The 12,568-nt window shown below is 43.7% G+C and overlaps 1 protein-coding gene across 6 annotated transcripts in view; it reads right to left on the bottom strand.

Annotated features, from left to right (window-relative positions):
• LOC311600411 (BEN domain-containing protein 5) overlaps positions 1-12,568 on the bottom strand; it is a 1,156,253-nt gene that overhangs the window by 118,189 nt on the left and 1,025,496 nt on the right. For all 6 annotated transcript variants that reach the window (XM_084787055.1, XM_084787054.1, XM_084787050.1 and 3 more), the window contains one exon: positions 770-859. In XM_084787055.1, the coding sequence (XP_084643181.1) occupies positions 770-859 (90 nt within the window). The remainder of the gene's footprint in view (positions 1-769; positions 860-12,568) is intronic.

The raw sequence follows: 12,568 nt of genomic DNA, 5'->3' as shown, positions 1-12,568 counted from the left end.
GTTTAAGGATGTTTATGAATATAGTTAAACTTAAAGATGAAAATAACAAAACACAAAAGTCAAGGTGATGATCATCTGTGGGCGGAAGGGAGGATGGGACACAGAACCGGAATGGAATAGATTGTGGTCTGAGCTTGAAAGGAGTGGATGGCTGTCTGCTTCTTAAACTGCTGGGCACCTGGACACTCATTGTTATCTATATCATTTATTGAATATGTCTATGCTTGTGATGATAGCTGATTAATTACCTTATATAGATAAATCATTTGACAACACGTTTACATGCAAATACAAAGAAATACACCAAAGCAGAGAAATTATTTTACTCTTGGTTGCCTGAGGCCAAGTGTACTTCCTTTATCATAGTAGGTATTTTAAGGCTTTTGTTAAGTGAATGTTTGGATTAAGTGAGTGAATAGCCAATATGCCCATTTCATAACCCTTCTACCCACATACACATCTAGCTTGGGTCAGGCTTCCTGCAGCTTTCATTCGCTCAGGAGAGTGTAGGTGATTCCCATGGCCAGCCTCAATATAGAACAATGAGAATTTCCCTCAGCCCCTCTTGTTCACATACCCACCCATCCACCCATTGGTTCTTCTACTGGTACACTCAACGATAAGCATTTATTAAATCAAAACTGGGTGGGGCATCAGCTGCAACCTCCAAGGACCGAGGTAAATTGCCGTGTGAGATGAAGACTGCCTGTAACTTCACTGTCTTACAGGTCATCACAGGGCCACAGCAGACACAGGACACCGAGCTTACCTTGGCACACAAATGAAGAAGGTGTTTCCCCTGGGTGGACTCGTCCTGTGATGAACACCACCTTCTTTTCTGTCCCCTCTCGGAGATTTTCTGTAAGAAACAAGTGGAAGGTCACCATGGAAAGCAAGCTGAGAGTAGACATTGGTATGTGGGAAGGAGGCAGCTGACGAAGAGGCTGGCTGGATGCTTCACTTTTATCTCTGTCATAACCACTAAGGACCAGCCACTGTTGACTAATTATGTCTCCTTCTATTTAATACTAAACAGATTACTTTTTATATGTGCAACTTAGAGTATTATATTAATATGTAATATTTGCAACCATGTGAGAAAGCCATCAGTGAAGTTGAGCTCCAAAGCCACAGACTGCGCCTAGGTAGTTGCATATCTTTCTGAGTTTCAGTATTCTTAACTCTAAAGGAGAAGAATAATATCTGCTTATCTTGGTTGTGATAATGAAACAAGGATAAACACTTCCATAGTACAAACATCTAATAAATATCTAGTAAATAATGGGATAATAAGGTAGTTATTTATAATAGTAATAACAACATCTGCCATTTAATTAACCCATTTTGTGCCAGGTATATTTTATATATAGTCACAATCTTTAGAAAAACATGTAGTTCATACTCCTGTCATAGAGGCAGACACTGAAGTTCACTGACATTATGTAATTTGTTCGAGGCCATATAGTTTATAGGTGGCATCAGATGAGATTAGAATTCAGGCTTTTGTTTTGGTGGTGACAAAGTAACAGGGACTAGATTTATTTTACTCTGTTGAACATCTTAGAAATTAGGTCGTTTGGGAGTGGCTTGATAGTGGAACCCTTGTCTGGGATATGTAAGGCCCTGGGTTTGACTCCTAGTTTTGGGAAAATACAAAAACAAAACAAAACAAAAAGAACAAATCAAGAAAACTAGATAAATATAAAAACAACTATTTTATATGTTGGGTAAGAGACAAGATACAGTACTAGCACAGCCATGAGGAAAGGGGATGAATAAGGCATGCCCCATGGCTGTGATGACTTTTTTCTTGTGGTCCGTTACTCAGGGAAGAGCAGAGTGTACTATCCTGAGCCTGCCATGAAAGCCTCACTGTGAGTCATGAATTCCAGAGCTCAGTCAATCCCAGTAGAGAAGACGAGTTCCAGAAGTCTATAAGAAGGCGCCATGAGTCTTTGTTAGATCCTAAACTCTGCATACAAAGGGTGAAGCTTCAAGCTATAGATTGGATCTAGAGTGTGTTGAAGACTTAGCCCCAGGCCTCTGCTGTCCCTGGGAGATGGCAGACCCTTTAATGGAATAAGGACTAGTGGAGAAAGGTTGGGTCTTTTAGTATGTGTCTTTGAAGGTTAGGACCCCAGACCCAAACTCTCTCTGTTTTGCTTCCTAGCTTCCATGAAGTAGTAAGGAAATGTTTGGGCTCCTGACTCCAAATAAGTTCTTTTTGATCATGCAGGAAGCGTGGGGACTCAAAAGGACTGTATCATACTGGTAGGACTAAATTACTCTAGATAGATCCTAACAAGCCTTTCAACTCACTGGAAAAGAACCAAACTCTGGTAAAGAAAGTTAACTGCTTCATATAAAAAGCCCAACTGTTACCCAGGCACAGTGGTGCACGCCTGCAATCCCAGCACTCAGGGAGGCAGAGGCAGGCAGATCTCTGTGAGTTCAAAGTCAGCCTGGTCTACAAAGCAAACCCAGGAAAGTCAAGGCTACACAGAGAAAACAACAAACAAACAAAGAAGCAAACAAAAATCCCAACTCTTCTGAAAGGAAAATAACAAAATCCAGACACTCAATAATGTATATACTTTGTAATATTCTGCATATAATAAAAGTTGTTAGATATGTAGAAAAATAGAAGAATAGGACTTGAATCAGATCCCAAGAGCTTTCTATGGCTGCAGAAAACTAACCTCTAAAATAATGTTCAACCATTATAAAGATATTATATATATGTGCACACACACACATACATATATGAAACAATAGCACACACATATATGTAAATAATAGCCAAAAAACAACCTTTCTATTGTCAAAGGGATACTCAGCTATTGGCAAAAGAGGATGAGGAGAGGGCACTGAAGTAATCAACACGTATTCTCTTAAAATGCTGGTAACAGGCCATTTTGAATGTGGTTCATCATTACAAAATATACACTAATGTAAGACATGACAAATAATTAATTCTTGGGGCAGAGAGATGGCTGAAGAGTTAAGAGCACGATCTGGGTTTGATCTCCATCACCCATAAAGTAGCACAGCAGCCAGTCATAACTCCAGTTCTAGAAGATTCTATGCCCTTCTCACACCCCTGCATATGCTGCATACACATACATGCAGGCAAAACACCCATACATATAATTTTTTTAAAAGTAACTATATAGTTCTAAAGCTGAATGTGGTGGTTCACACCTTTAATCCCTGCATTCAGAAGCTGGAAGCAGGGATCTCTGGGAGTTCAAATTCATCCTGATCTATGTAGTGAATTCCAGGACAGCCAGTGCTGTACAGAGAGATGCTGTCTCAGAAAAACAAAAACAAACAAAAATAAATAAATATAAACATTGCTCTAAAGGCTTGTGGCTTGTTTGGCCCATTGGGATGATCAGCAAGCACATGGAATTTTGAGTCCCCTGGAAGCCAGCAAAAAACACACTGGGCACGAGGATAAAGAACTCATCCTCCACTTTGAGCACCTCTCAGGAGAGAAAATGCATTTATACTCTCAAAGAAGAGTTAGACACTTCTACATTTCTTGAAGAGAATATAAGCTACAACAGGGAGAAAATGATGCCTACTGGTAAATAGCTAACATCTTTCCCAGGAGCCTGTTTGGAACGGGTATCCAGGAACTGGTTGCTAAATTAATAAATGAAAAAGCTATATAGATATTTATATTTATAGATATGAAGAAGTTTAGACACCTGTTGTTTCATGTAAATCTTCATGGTGCTTTCGTGTAGCTGGATGTGTTCATGCCATTTTACAGGGGAGAGATCTGAGGCCCATGGAAGGAACAGCTATGCTCAAGGTCTCGCTGCCAGGAGCCAAGCCCTAGCTCTGAGCCCGAGTCCTTTCTCTACCCTGTCAGCCTTCTGGATCCACTAACATTATACAACCCCACATCTGCTCTATTTCCATCTGCAATGTACACAGGAGACTTCGGTTTAATTCCTTATTGCTGATAGAAATTGAACTACTGTCTTAGTATTTATATTGCTTTTTCACTTAAGCATTTTTTAAAGCCCACCCCCAAACCCTTTTAAAAAATGGTACCTAACACTGACCTCATCTATCCCAACAATCCAGAAATGATGAATAACATTACTGAGGCCCTCAGTGAAGGCTAACTTTATGGATGCCTCCCCTGACCCAATATCAACTCAATTGCATTCTACATTTCTGCTGACCACAGGGAAAGGCAAAATGGGCATTCTATTTGCACACTAATTTTACTGAGCCCCTGTGACTTCATAAAACGATAACATGGGGCTAATAAAAATCAAGCCTCTCTGGCACTAATATAAGCAAATGTTGATGCAGGCAGGTAACAAATTGCTTTGTCATTTAGGGGGCCATAAAAGAGCATTATAATCATCTTTAGGCAAAATGGATGGGTCGCCTTTGCTTAGCTTTTAGCTTTCATTTGCAAAATCAATTTAAGGTAATGTAGCAGCTCTGAGGTGGTGTGACATGAAGCCATTCCTACCCCTCCTGTCACCAAATCCCCAGACTCCTCTATGCAAAGACAATTAAACATATTCTCGGTTGAGGCAGCAGGGATGAAGAAGGATGTATGCTTGAACAAAGCTAAGATGGAACAGAGTGCAAACAACGAGACCAAGAACCAACCACAGGGGATGGTAAACGCAGAGAGTTCAAGGAGGCTGTCATGTTCAAGGACACAAGAACATGGTGTGTTTTGTACAGCATCCCTAACCCATGTGTGTGTTCACACATGTGCATGCATGTGAACACATGAACACAAACACACATACACACAGAGGTACATCTTGTCATTGTAGTCTATATCACCCTCAAACTATTGTGCATGAAATATTTATTGAACACCTGTTTGGTGACCAATTACTTGCTATTATTTATCTTATTTTTAATAAAAATAAGTCCAAGAACCATTTAGTGGCCTAGCGTTGTCTTTAGCTAATGACAAAATGGCAGAGCCTGACTCCTAAATCAGAAACAAACCATATTTTTAATCTTCATGCTACCCTATAAAGGACAATAACATAATTCCTTTTTGATAGCAGTTAGGTAATATTTATTGGGTATCTATTCCATGTCAAATATTTTTATATCCCTGTTATTTAATTATCATAGTGACCCAATGGAGCATCTTCCTATTATTTTACTATTTCACCCCTTTCTTATAAGTTAGGAAATCAAGATCTAGAAACGTTAGATATATTGACTAAACTTGCAAATGTGAGAGCCAGTATCAGACCTAGGAATTTATGAATCTCCCAGTATGTTCTCAACCACTGTGTCAGGTTGACTCTTGAAGATCAAACAGGCTCATCGGGTTGATTTCATCAGTTTGAGGCTGTTGCCTTGGTTTCATATTTTTCAAGGCAGTATTGTGGTATAGAACAAAGCTCGCTTAGAACTCTATACAGTCCAGTGGTCTCAAACACCCTGTTCTCCTGCCTCCGCCTCCCAAGTGTTGCCTTTCAGATGTGTACCACCATGTCCAGGCCCCAAGAGGTGAATTTTAGCCTCAATGTGCACTGGGCTTAGACAGTTGTTTCTAAAAATGGAACACCATAAAGGAATGATACAGTACTTTTGAGATAGGGCTGTAAAAGGACTGTGGTCTTTGGCACGCTTGCTTACTCTTGAACTACTCACTTCTGAAGGGATCCAATGTGGTGCCATGAAGGCACTCAAAGGGAGACTGCATGGTGAGACTAGCCAAGGTGAACTTACGTATGTCTGAGTGGGTGTGGAAGGATGTTTTAGTCTCCGATGACTGTAGTCTTGACAAAAACCTCCCTGCAATCTGAAGAGAGACCCCCAGCCAGAATGACCCGCTAAATATTCCCACATTGCTGACCCGCAGAAACCAAGAGAAGATAAATGCTTGTTGCTTTCAGATGTGCTCGCACACGCCTTGCCTGTCCATCCTGCAGCCTGACTTCAATGTGGCCCTTCTATAATGCCCACAGAAGCATGCCACTTCCCCTGCTTAAGACGTCAGCAATTTCCTGGTGTCTTCAGCACAAGTCCAGCTTCATTATCCTGGCTCTCATCTCTGGCAGTATAATGGTCACACTCCTGTCCATCCTGTCCCACAGGCTCTGCCCTCAGTTAGCCCTTGGCAGTCTTCCAGACATGACATGCTCTCCCACACATCCACTTTGGGCACATGTTTTCTTCCCTGCCTTGAATGCCAGCCTTGGTCTCGTCTGTCTGGGTTCCTCCTACTCAGCCTTCAAGACTCAATTTGGATGCACCTGCTCGGAGAAGGGAAGGAGGAAATTCAAGTTCACCAGGGACTTCGCTCTGTCTTCTTTGGAGTTAACAGTTAATGTTGTATTCTATCTGATTTTATCAGCACAATACATGTCAGGCTGAAGGTAATGTGAAAATATCACTGTTGGTGACAGTGAAAATGGAACAGGGGCAAAGAATCACAGTCAGAACATGATCAAGGTGAAGAATTTTTATACGTAATTGTAGGAGAAAATGTAGGTGTGGGAGGCATGCATCCAGATTTCTTGGAGGAAGTGGCAAGGCAATAAATACATTTGGGTAAGCATGTGACTCCATGTGATCCAAGACACTCAGGGGTAGCTCAGCCATGCGCCTGGAAGCTGATTCCTGGAGGAGGGAAGAGCTGGCTGAGGGAGACCAGACAAGACAGCATTGCTGGGTCAAACTGAACACCTGACTTCCCTGTGCTTTGAGACCTTGGACAAATTACTTCTTATGAACCTTAGTTCTCCCAAGTGTAAAACAGGAATGATATCTAGGTCACAAGACAAGCTTTAAATAAGTGGTTTTGTGTCTGTTTTTATGCAGCATTGCCCATAATAACAGGTACTACTTATTGAGTGACAAGCACAGGTCAGGGGTCCTCAGCAACATAGCCATCTTTAACTATATAACTCTGCTATAAGGCACTGAGGTGGGCTGTTAGCAGCAGCCATCCATACCCAACCAGTGACAATAAAAATTATCATCAGACATTACTGAATGTCCCATGTTTTCTTGGAGGCAAAATAGGAGCTGGTTGAGAACCAATCCCTTATAAGAATATATTATTCAAGGAATAATAGTCTTCCCTAAGATTAGGAACTTGAGTTTCCTCTTTCCCTTTCTTGGAAGAGCAGACCAGTTGGTTATCCAATACCAAATGGTCAGCCCTGTAACTTTATATAGACTGCACAGACTGAACGAACTCTGTGACTTTAAACAATGGCTTGGGAGCTCTGGGCTGGAAGGCCATTTCTAATTGAGGCCAGAGAGCTAATTCTATGTCCTGTAATAAGGACTGTTCAATGTGACAGAGGTAGAACCCAGGTGGAGGGTTAGGTGCTTGTTCCAGCAACAGTCTCAGGCTATGAACTATCAGCCGCCAGAATGCTGGCAGATCTAGGGCCTGGGTAAGACATACATCATGGGTTAGGACAGTTTTTTAAACAAGGTGGTTCAGGAGATCAGGACAGAGCTTGTAGAGATCAAACCATTTTGTGTTCAGGGCCTGAGAAACTTGACCCCACCCCTACACCCCACCAATCAGAGCTACAGGTCACAGTGACCAGAACAAATAAAAAATCCCCCCCCACCCCTTGTGGTCTGGCACTGGTTCCTACCTTTAGCCTTGGTTCCCCAGCCAATCAGCTTAAAGGGCAACTTTCCTGTACCTTTCTAACCTATCAAGTAACAGCAAGGCTTGGAAACACCCTCCCTCCCCTTCCCACCACCCCCCTCCACCAGCATGCATTTTTTTCCTTTTAAAACTCTGTTCCCCTAGGACTAGGGGCCGTCATCTTCCCTGTTTATGAGGGGGTTGATGGTCCAGGCTCTGAGCTTGATTAATAAATGAGACCCTGTGTAATTTGCATCCGACTGATTCCTGGTGGTCTTTGGAGATTTCATGACTTGGGCATTATAAGCTGAGACCCCAAAGATATAAATGTCAAGGGCTATGGACCTTCTTTTACTGTTAAAATTTAGCACACCAATTCTGATGCTGACCATATGTCAGACCTTGAGTTGGGCCCCAAGGACATAGCATCAGAGATGTCCCTATCATCCAGGAGCTCAAAGACCAGATAAGAATGTTCAAGCCGCTGGGCGTGGTGGTGCACACCTTTAATCCCAGCACTGTGAGAGGCCAACTTGGTCTACAAAGCAAGTCCAGGACAGCCAAGGCTAACACAGAGAGACCCTGTCTTGAAAACAAACAAACAAACAAAACAACAACAGAAGAATGTTCAAGCCTAGCTCTGGGGTTATGAACTTGTACTAGAGAGCAGGAGAGGGCAATTCAGGTAAGGCTGTGTGCAATTACATGACATTGAACCCTGGGATCTTTTATTTCCTTACCTGAAACAGGAGGATAATATTGGTCTTGACCTCATAGGAACCTTGTAAGAATTAAATACAATGGTCCATGAGGTCTATGCACAAAACCTGATGCCTGGCTAAGTGTTCAAATCTGATGCTTGGCAGACAGAACATTTGATCTAGCTGCTTTATCTTACAGGTGCAAAGACTAGAGTCACTAGGCAATCCGTGACAAGACAGCCAAAGATTGTGCCTACTTTCTTTACGGTGTGAATTCTCAGCACTTGGCACACCATGAGTACCTGATACATATGCCTAAGGCAGCTGGAGAACTGGTCCGGCCTTTGGTTGAATGAGTTGTCAGCACCCAGTGTTCAGCTTTTGGGAGCCACCACCCAAGGTCTGAGGGATTTCCCCGGCTGGCCAGAATCAGTTGCAGGCTTATTAGCAAATGCAAATTAACTCACACTGTGTGCCCTTTAGCAACAAGGGCAGGGAAAACTGTTTCCCCTGCAAAAGAGGGCCAGGGGAGGTGAAAGAGAGGATGAAAGTAGAAGACAATGCGTTCTAATCAAACTTGATAAATATGTAAATTAAAGCAGCTAAACAGTTGGCTTTGACAAATGACTTCTCCGTAATGGATTTTTCCACAGTGAAAGGCGAGAGTTCAACCTGCCTGCTACTCTCAATAAGAGCTCGCTCTTGCTTTCTCAGCAATGTAGGAGGATGGGGGCAGTGACTTGGGTGCTCTGTGGCAAAGGAGGGAATAGATTCTTTGGGGGTTTTAGGAGCAGACGTCATTCCTAAGCATCAGCTAGCGGCTGGGCATTGCTGCCATCGGAATAGGTGAGAGGCCCCCGCCCCTTAAAGAGAAGGCAGGAAAGGGCCAGATTCACTAGACTCCAGAGTTTGAGGTCACCTAGTGACCAAAGCAACCTTTGGCTTTTACTATCTGAGCATCACACTGACTCAGCCCTACAGGTGTTTTCTCCCCTCTCAGGCCTGACAGCATTTTTTTTTCCCCCTTCAAGACAGGGTTTCTCTGTGTAGCCTTGGCTGTCCTGGGACTCACTTTGTAGACCAGGGCTGGCCTTGAACTCAGAGAGATCTGCCTGCCTCCAACTCCAGAGTGATGGGATTAAAGGTGCCGCCACGCCCCGTGATAAGTCTGTTCTTTAGCTTGCTATGCAGCTCTAGCAGACCCCTCCTTACGCCTTCCTTCAGCTGATTCCATCTGTCAGGTAAGAGTCACGTGGCTGAAGGTCCAGCTGAGAAGGGTTAGAAATTGTCACAGTGCAGATTCTTAGCAGGATTCAAGACAGTTGTCTTCTGAAGCTCTTGGCTTTGGAGCTGGGGATATTCTGTGTTAACAATGAACCAGAGGAATTGTGATGACAATGACAGTCAGCTGAGAGGAGAAGGAAAACAGCAGGTTTTGAGCAGTGCTGTATTGTCAAGCATTTTACATCCCCTACGCTCCGAGTCTCCCTGCACTCCTGAGAACTGTGCCGTCAGGCTAAGCACATTGCCTGGGAAAACTCGGGTTGCAAGAGTTAGCTTTGGGGTTCTTTTTCTATGTATGTGTGCATGGCATGCACTAAACCTGTGTCCACATGTATGCACCTGTGTGCGTGCGTGCGTGCGTGTGTGTGTGTGTGTGTGTGTGTGTGTGTGTGTGTGTACATGCGCACGTGTGAGGTCAGAGGTTGATGGCAGGTTTCTTCCTCCCTTTCTCTCTCCTTGATTTATTGCAGCAGGGCCTCTCACTGAACCAGAAGCGTGTCTACCTAGCGAGCTTGCTCAGGGAAGCTAGACCATGGATGCTAGACTTAAAAGGCATTGCCACACCCATCCAGCTTTTGCATGAATTACATGGATTCTCAGCTTCAAAGGCTACTCTTCACATTTGTAGAGGAAGCACCGAGCTGGCTCCCCAGCCCAGCATTGGAATCAGATTCTACTCTTCCCATGCATCTCTGGAGACCCGTTTTCTGACTCCCTGACAGAGAAGAGTTCATTCTCCAGCTACGGTACATTAAAAAAGGACAGCACTCTGCGGCCCATGTGTGCATCTGCTTCTCACTCAGGCTTCTACAAATACCTAAATTTTTATACAAAAGTTACAAGAATGGAATCCAAATGAAATTCAAGTTCAACGGTTTACAGCCTTGGGAAGACACTATTAATATACTTTCCCCAAGCAGAGAAGCAGGGTATGTGAGCATTGCAGTGCTTGAGGAGAAGTTTCGAGTAGGGCAGGAAGTAACGTGATCCCTGCTGGAGCAGATCTGCCTTCCTAATGCTGGAGGAATTTAGATTTGAAGAGTGTTCTTTCTGTCCTATTGAGATCTTCATTGACTTGTATAAAAATACTACTTTCGATCTCAAATCCCCACTGGCATCTTTATATAAGCACGGAAAATGCGACTGGGCTTTGGAGATTTCATTTAATGAAGGAAAAGTATTTCTATTAAAGAGTATATATATATATATTCTCTCTCTCTCAAGACAACATCTTCAGAGGAGCCAGGGAAACTGAATTGTTCTGGGCTCTGAGAAAATCAACCAACCTGTGCTTTGCACAGCATATGAGGTGGCTAAGCAGACTGTAGACAGAGAGCATATGCAGTGACCAGAGAGGCAAAGGTCTGGAATAGACAGAAGTAGGAACGCTGCTAAAAATCCAGCCCTCCGTGCACAACTCCCCAGGTCAAGAGCGCTGCTCTGCTTGTTTTCAACAAACCAGAAGCTAACCAGGCTTCTCTCTTTCCCCATGCAATGATCTCCTGGTCACCTCGTCCCACCCACACATTTTTCTTTTCTCTCACTTGCTCTTCATGGTTCCGTTAAGAACATTAGCTTTATTGGAAAAGGGTTTTTTGCCTTTTTTTTTTTTTTTTTTTTTTGCTCCTGTGAACCCAAATATAAAACAGCAGCCGTCATATTCACAGGCTGACTCCATATTCACGGAGTCAGCAGATGGTAGCCAGAGGTGGTTGAGTGGAGTGAGCAGGGGAGAGGCAGCAGCAAGGAATGGGACAGCAATCACTGATACAGCTAGCAGATAGGTAAGAAGAGGAACCAGGCCCAGGAAAGTCCTATGATGTTACGGCCTGAATTCTTCCCTGGCTCCAGGATCTTGGCTAACTCTGAAGGGGCAGATGTATGTTATGGAGAGGGGATATAAGCCAACCTTTAGTATAGTCGTTATCTGATGTCCATTGTAGCTCAGTCATTCCCCAACTATATGACAGTTATAAGAGAGTTCCGTCTGAGCACCTCAGTCTCTCCTTCAGTAACATGAAAGTAGAGTCATAGGCATTGTATTGTGTGTGGTGAGTACTAAGTGAGCTAAGCCCCCACCCGTAAAAGTGCTTGCCGCATGTTAAACCCTCAGTGAACCTTGGCTGTCCATCGGCACGCACGTCTTGAGCTGCCAACCACTCCCAACCTGGGAATGTTGCATCCAGGCCATCAGTCACTGAGCCCCACTCCCCCTGCACTCCTCTGCAACCCCTAGTGCAGCAATTTCTGTCAGGAGAATAGTCATTCCCCTTTCCCCTTTGGTGACACTGAGTTTATGGGGCAGAAGCTGTCTCCTTCTTCTCATTCATCTTTTCCTGGTGTTCATTTCCTTTGTCTGAGACCAAGAAGGGCATTTTGACATGGTTATTTTGATGTGAGAGTTTTGAAATGACTACATTTAAATGTAAAATCGTTTTTGAAAATTACCAGGTACTGCGTGAAACAGACCCTCACGCCCACTGCATGCCTGATGTCACTGTCCTTCATCTTCCCAATCCCTCACTGTTTCAGCCTCCTTCATTCCCGGCCTGGACCTACAGCTGTCCCTAGAGGAGCCCTGGTCCCTCTCTTCCTCTCTTCTCCTCTTCCTCTTTAGCCCCTATGACAGAAGGAGCGCTGGGGGAGGTCTTGCTAGGACAAGAAGAGCTGGCCTGAAATGTCTCCTTGGCATATTACTCGGTAATGATTTTTTTTTTAAGCCAACAGTGTAATGGTTTGTTTTCTCAGCTGTGTCAAAATGTCCCTGTATCAAAATAGCTATGCTGGAGCAGCTGCTTCAGGGTGGCTGAAACAAAAGGCCTGTGTCAGTGTGATGGGAACTTTGCACAAGAAACCACCTGGCATGGAGCAAACCTGAACCATATTTCGAATGCACAGCAGTGGGAGTGGGTTAATAAGCAGTCAAAGCTAACTGTCCCCTGTGGTGAAAACTCTGGGGTTCCAG

Source organism: Acomys minous (assembly GCF_964271855.1).
Source record: "Acomys minous genome assembly, chromosome: 6".
NCBI classification, from domain to species: Eukaryota; Metazoa; Chordata; class Mammalia; order Rodentia; family Muridae; genus Acomys; species Acomys minous.
Note: the sequence above shows the minus strand (reverse complement) of the source record. Positions and strands in the feature narration are given on the sequence as shown.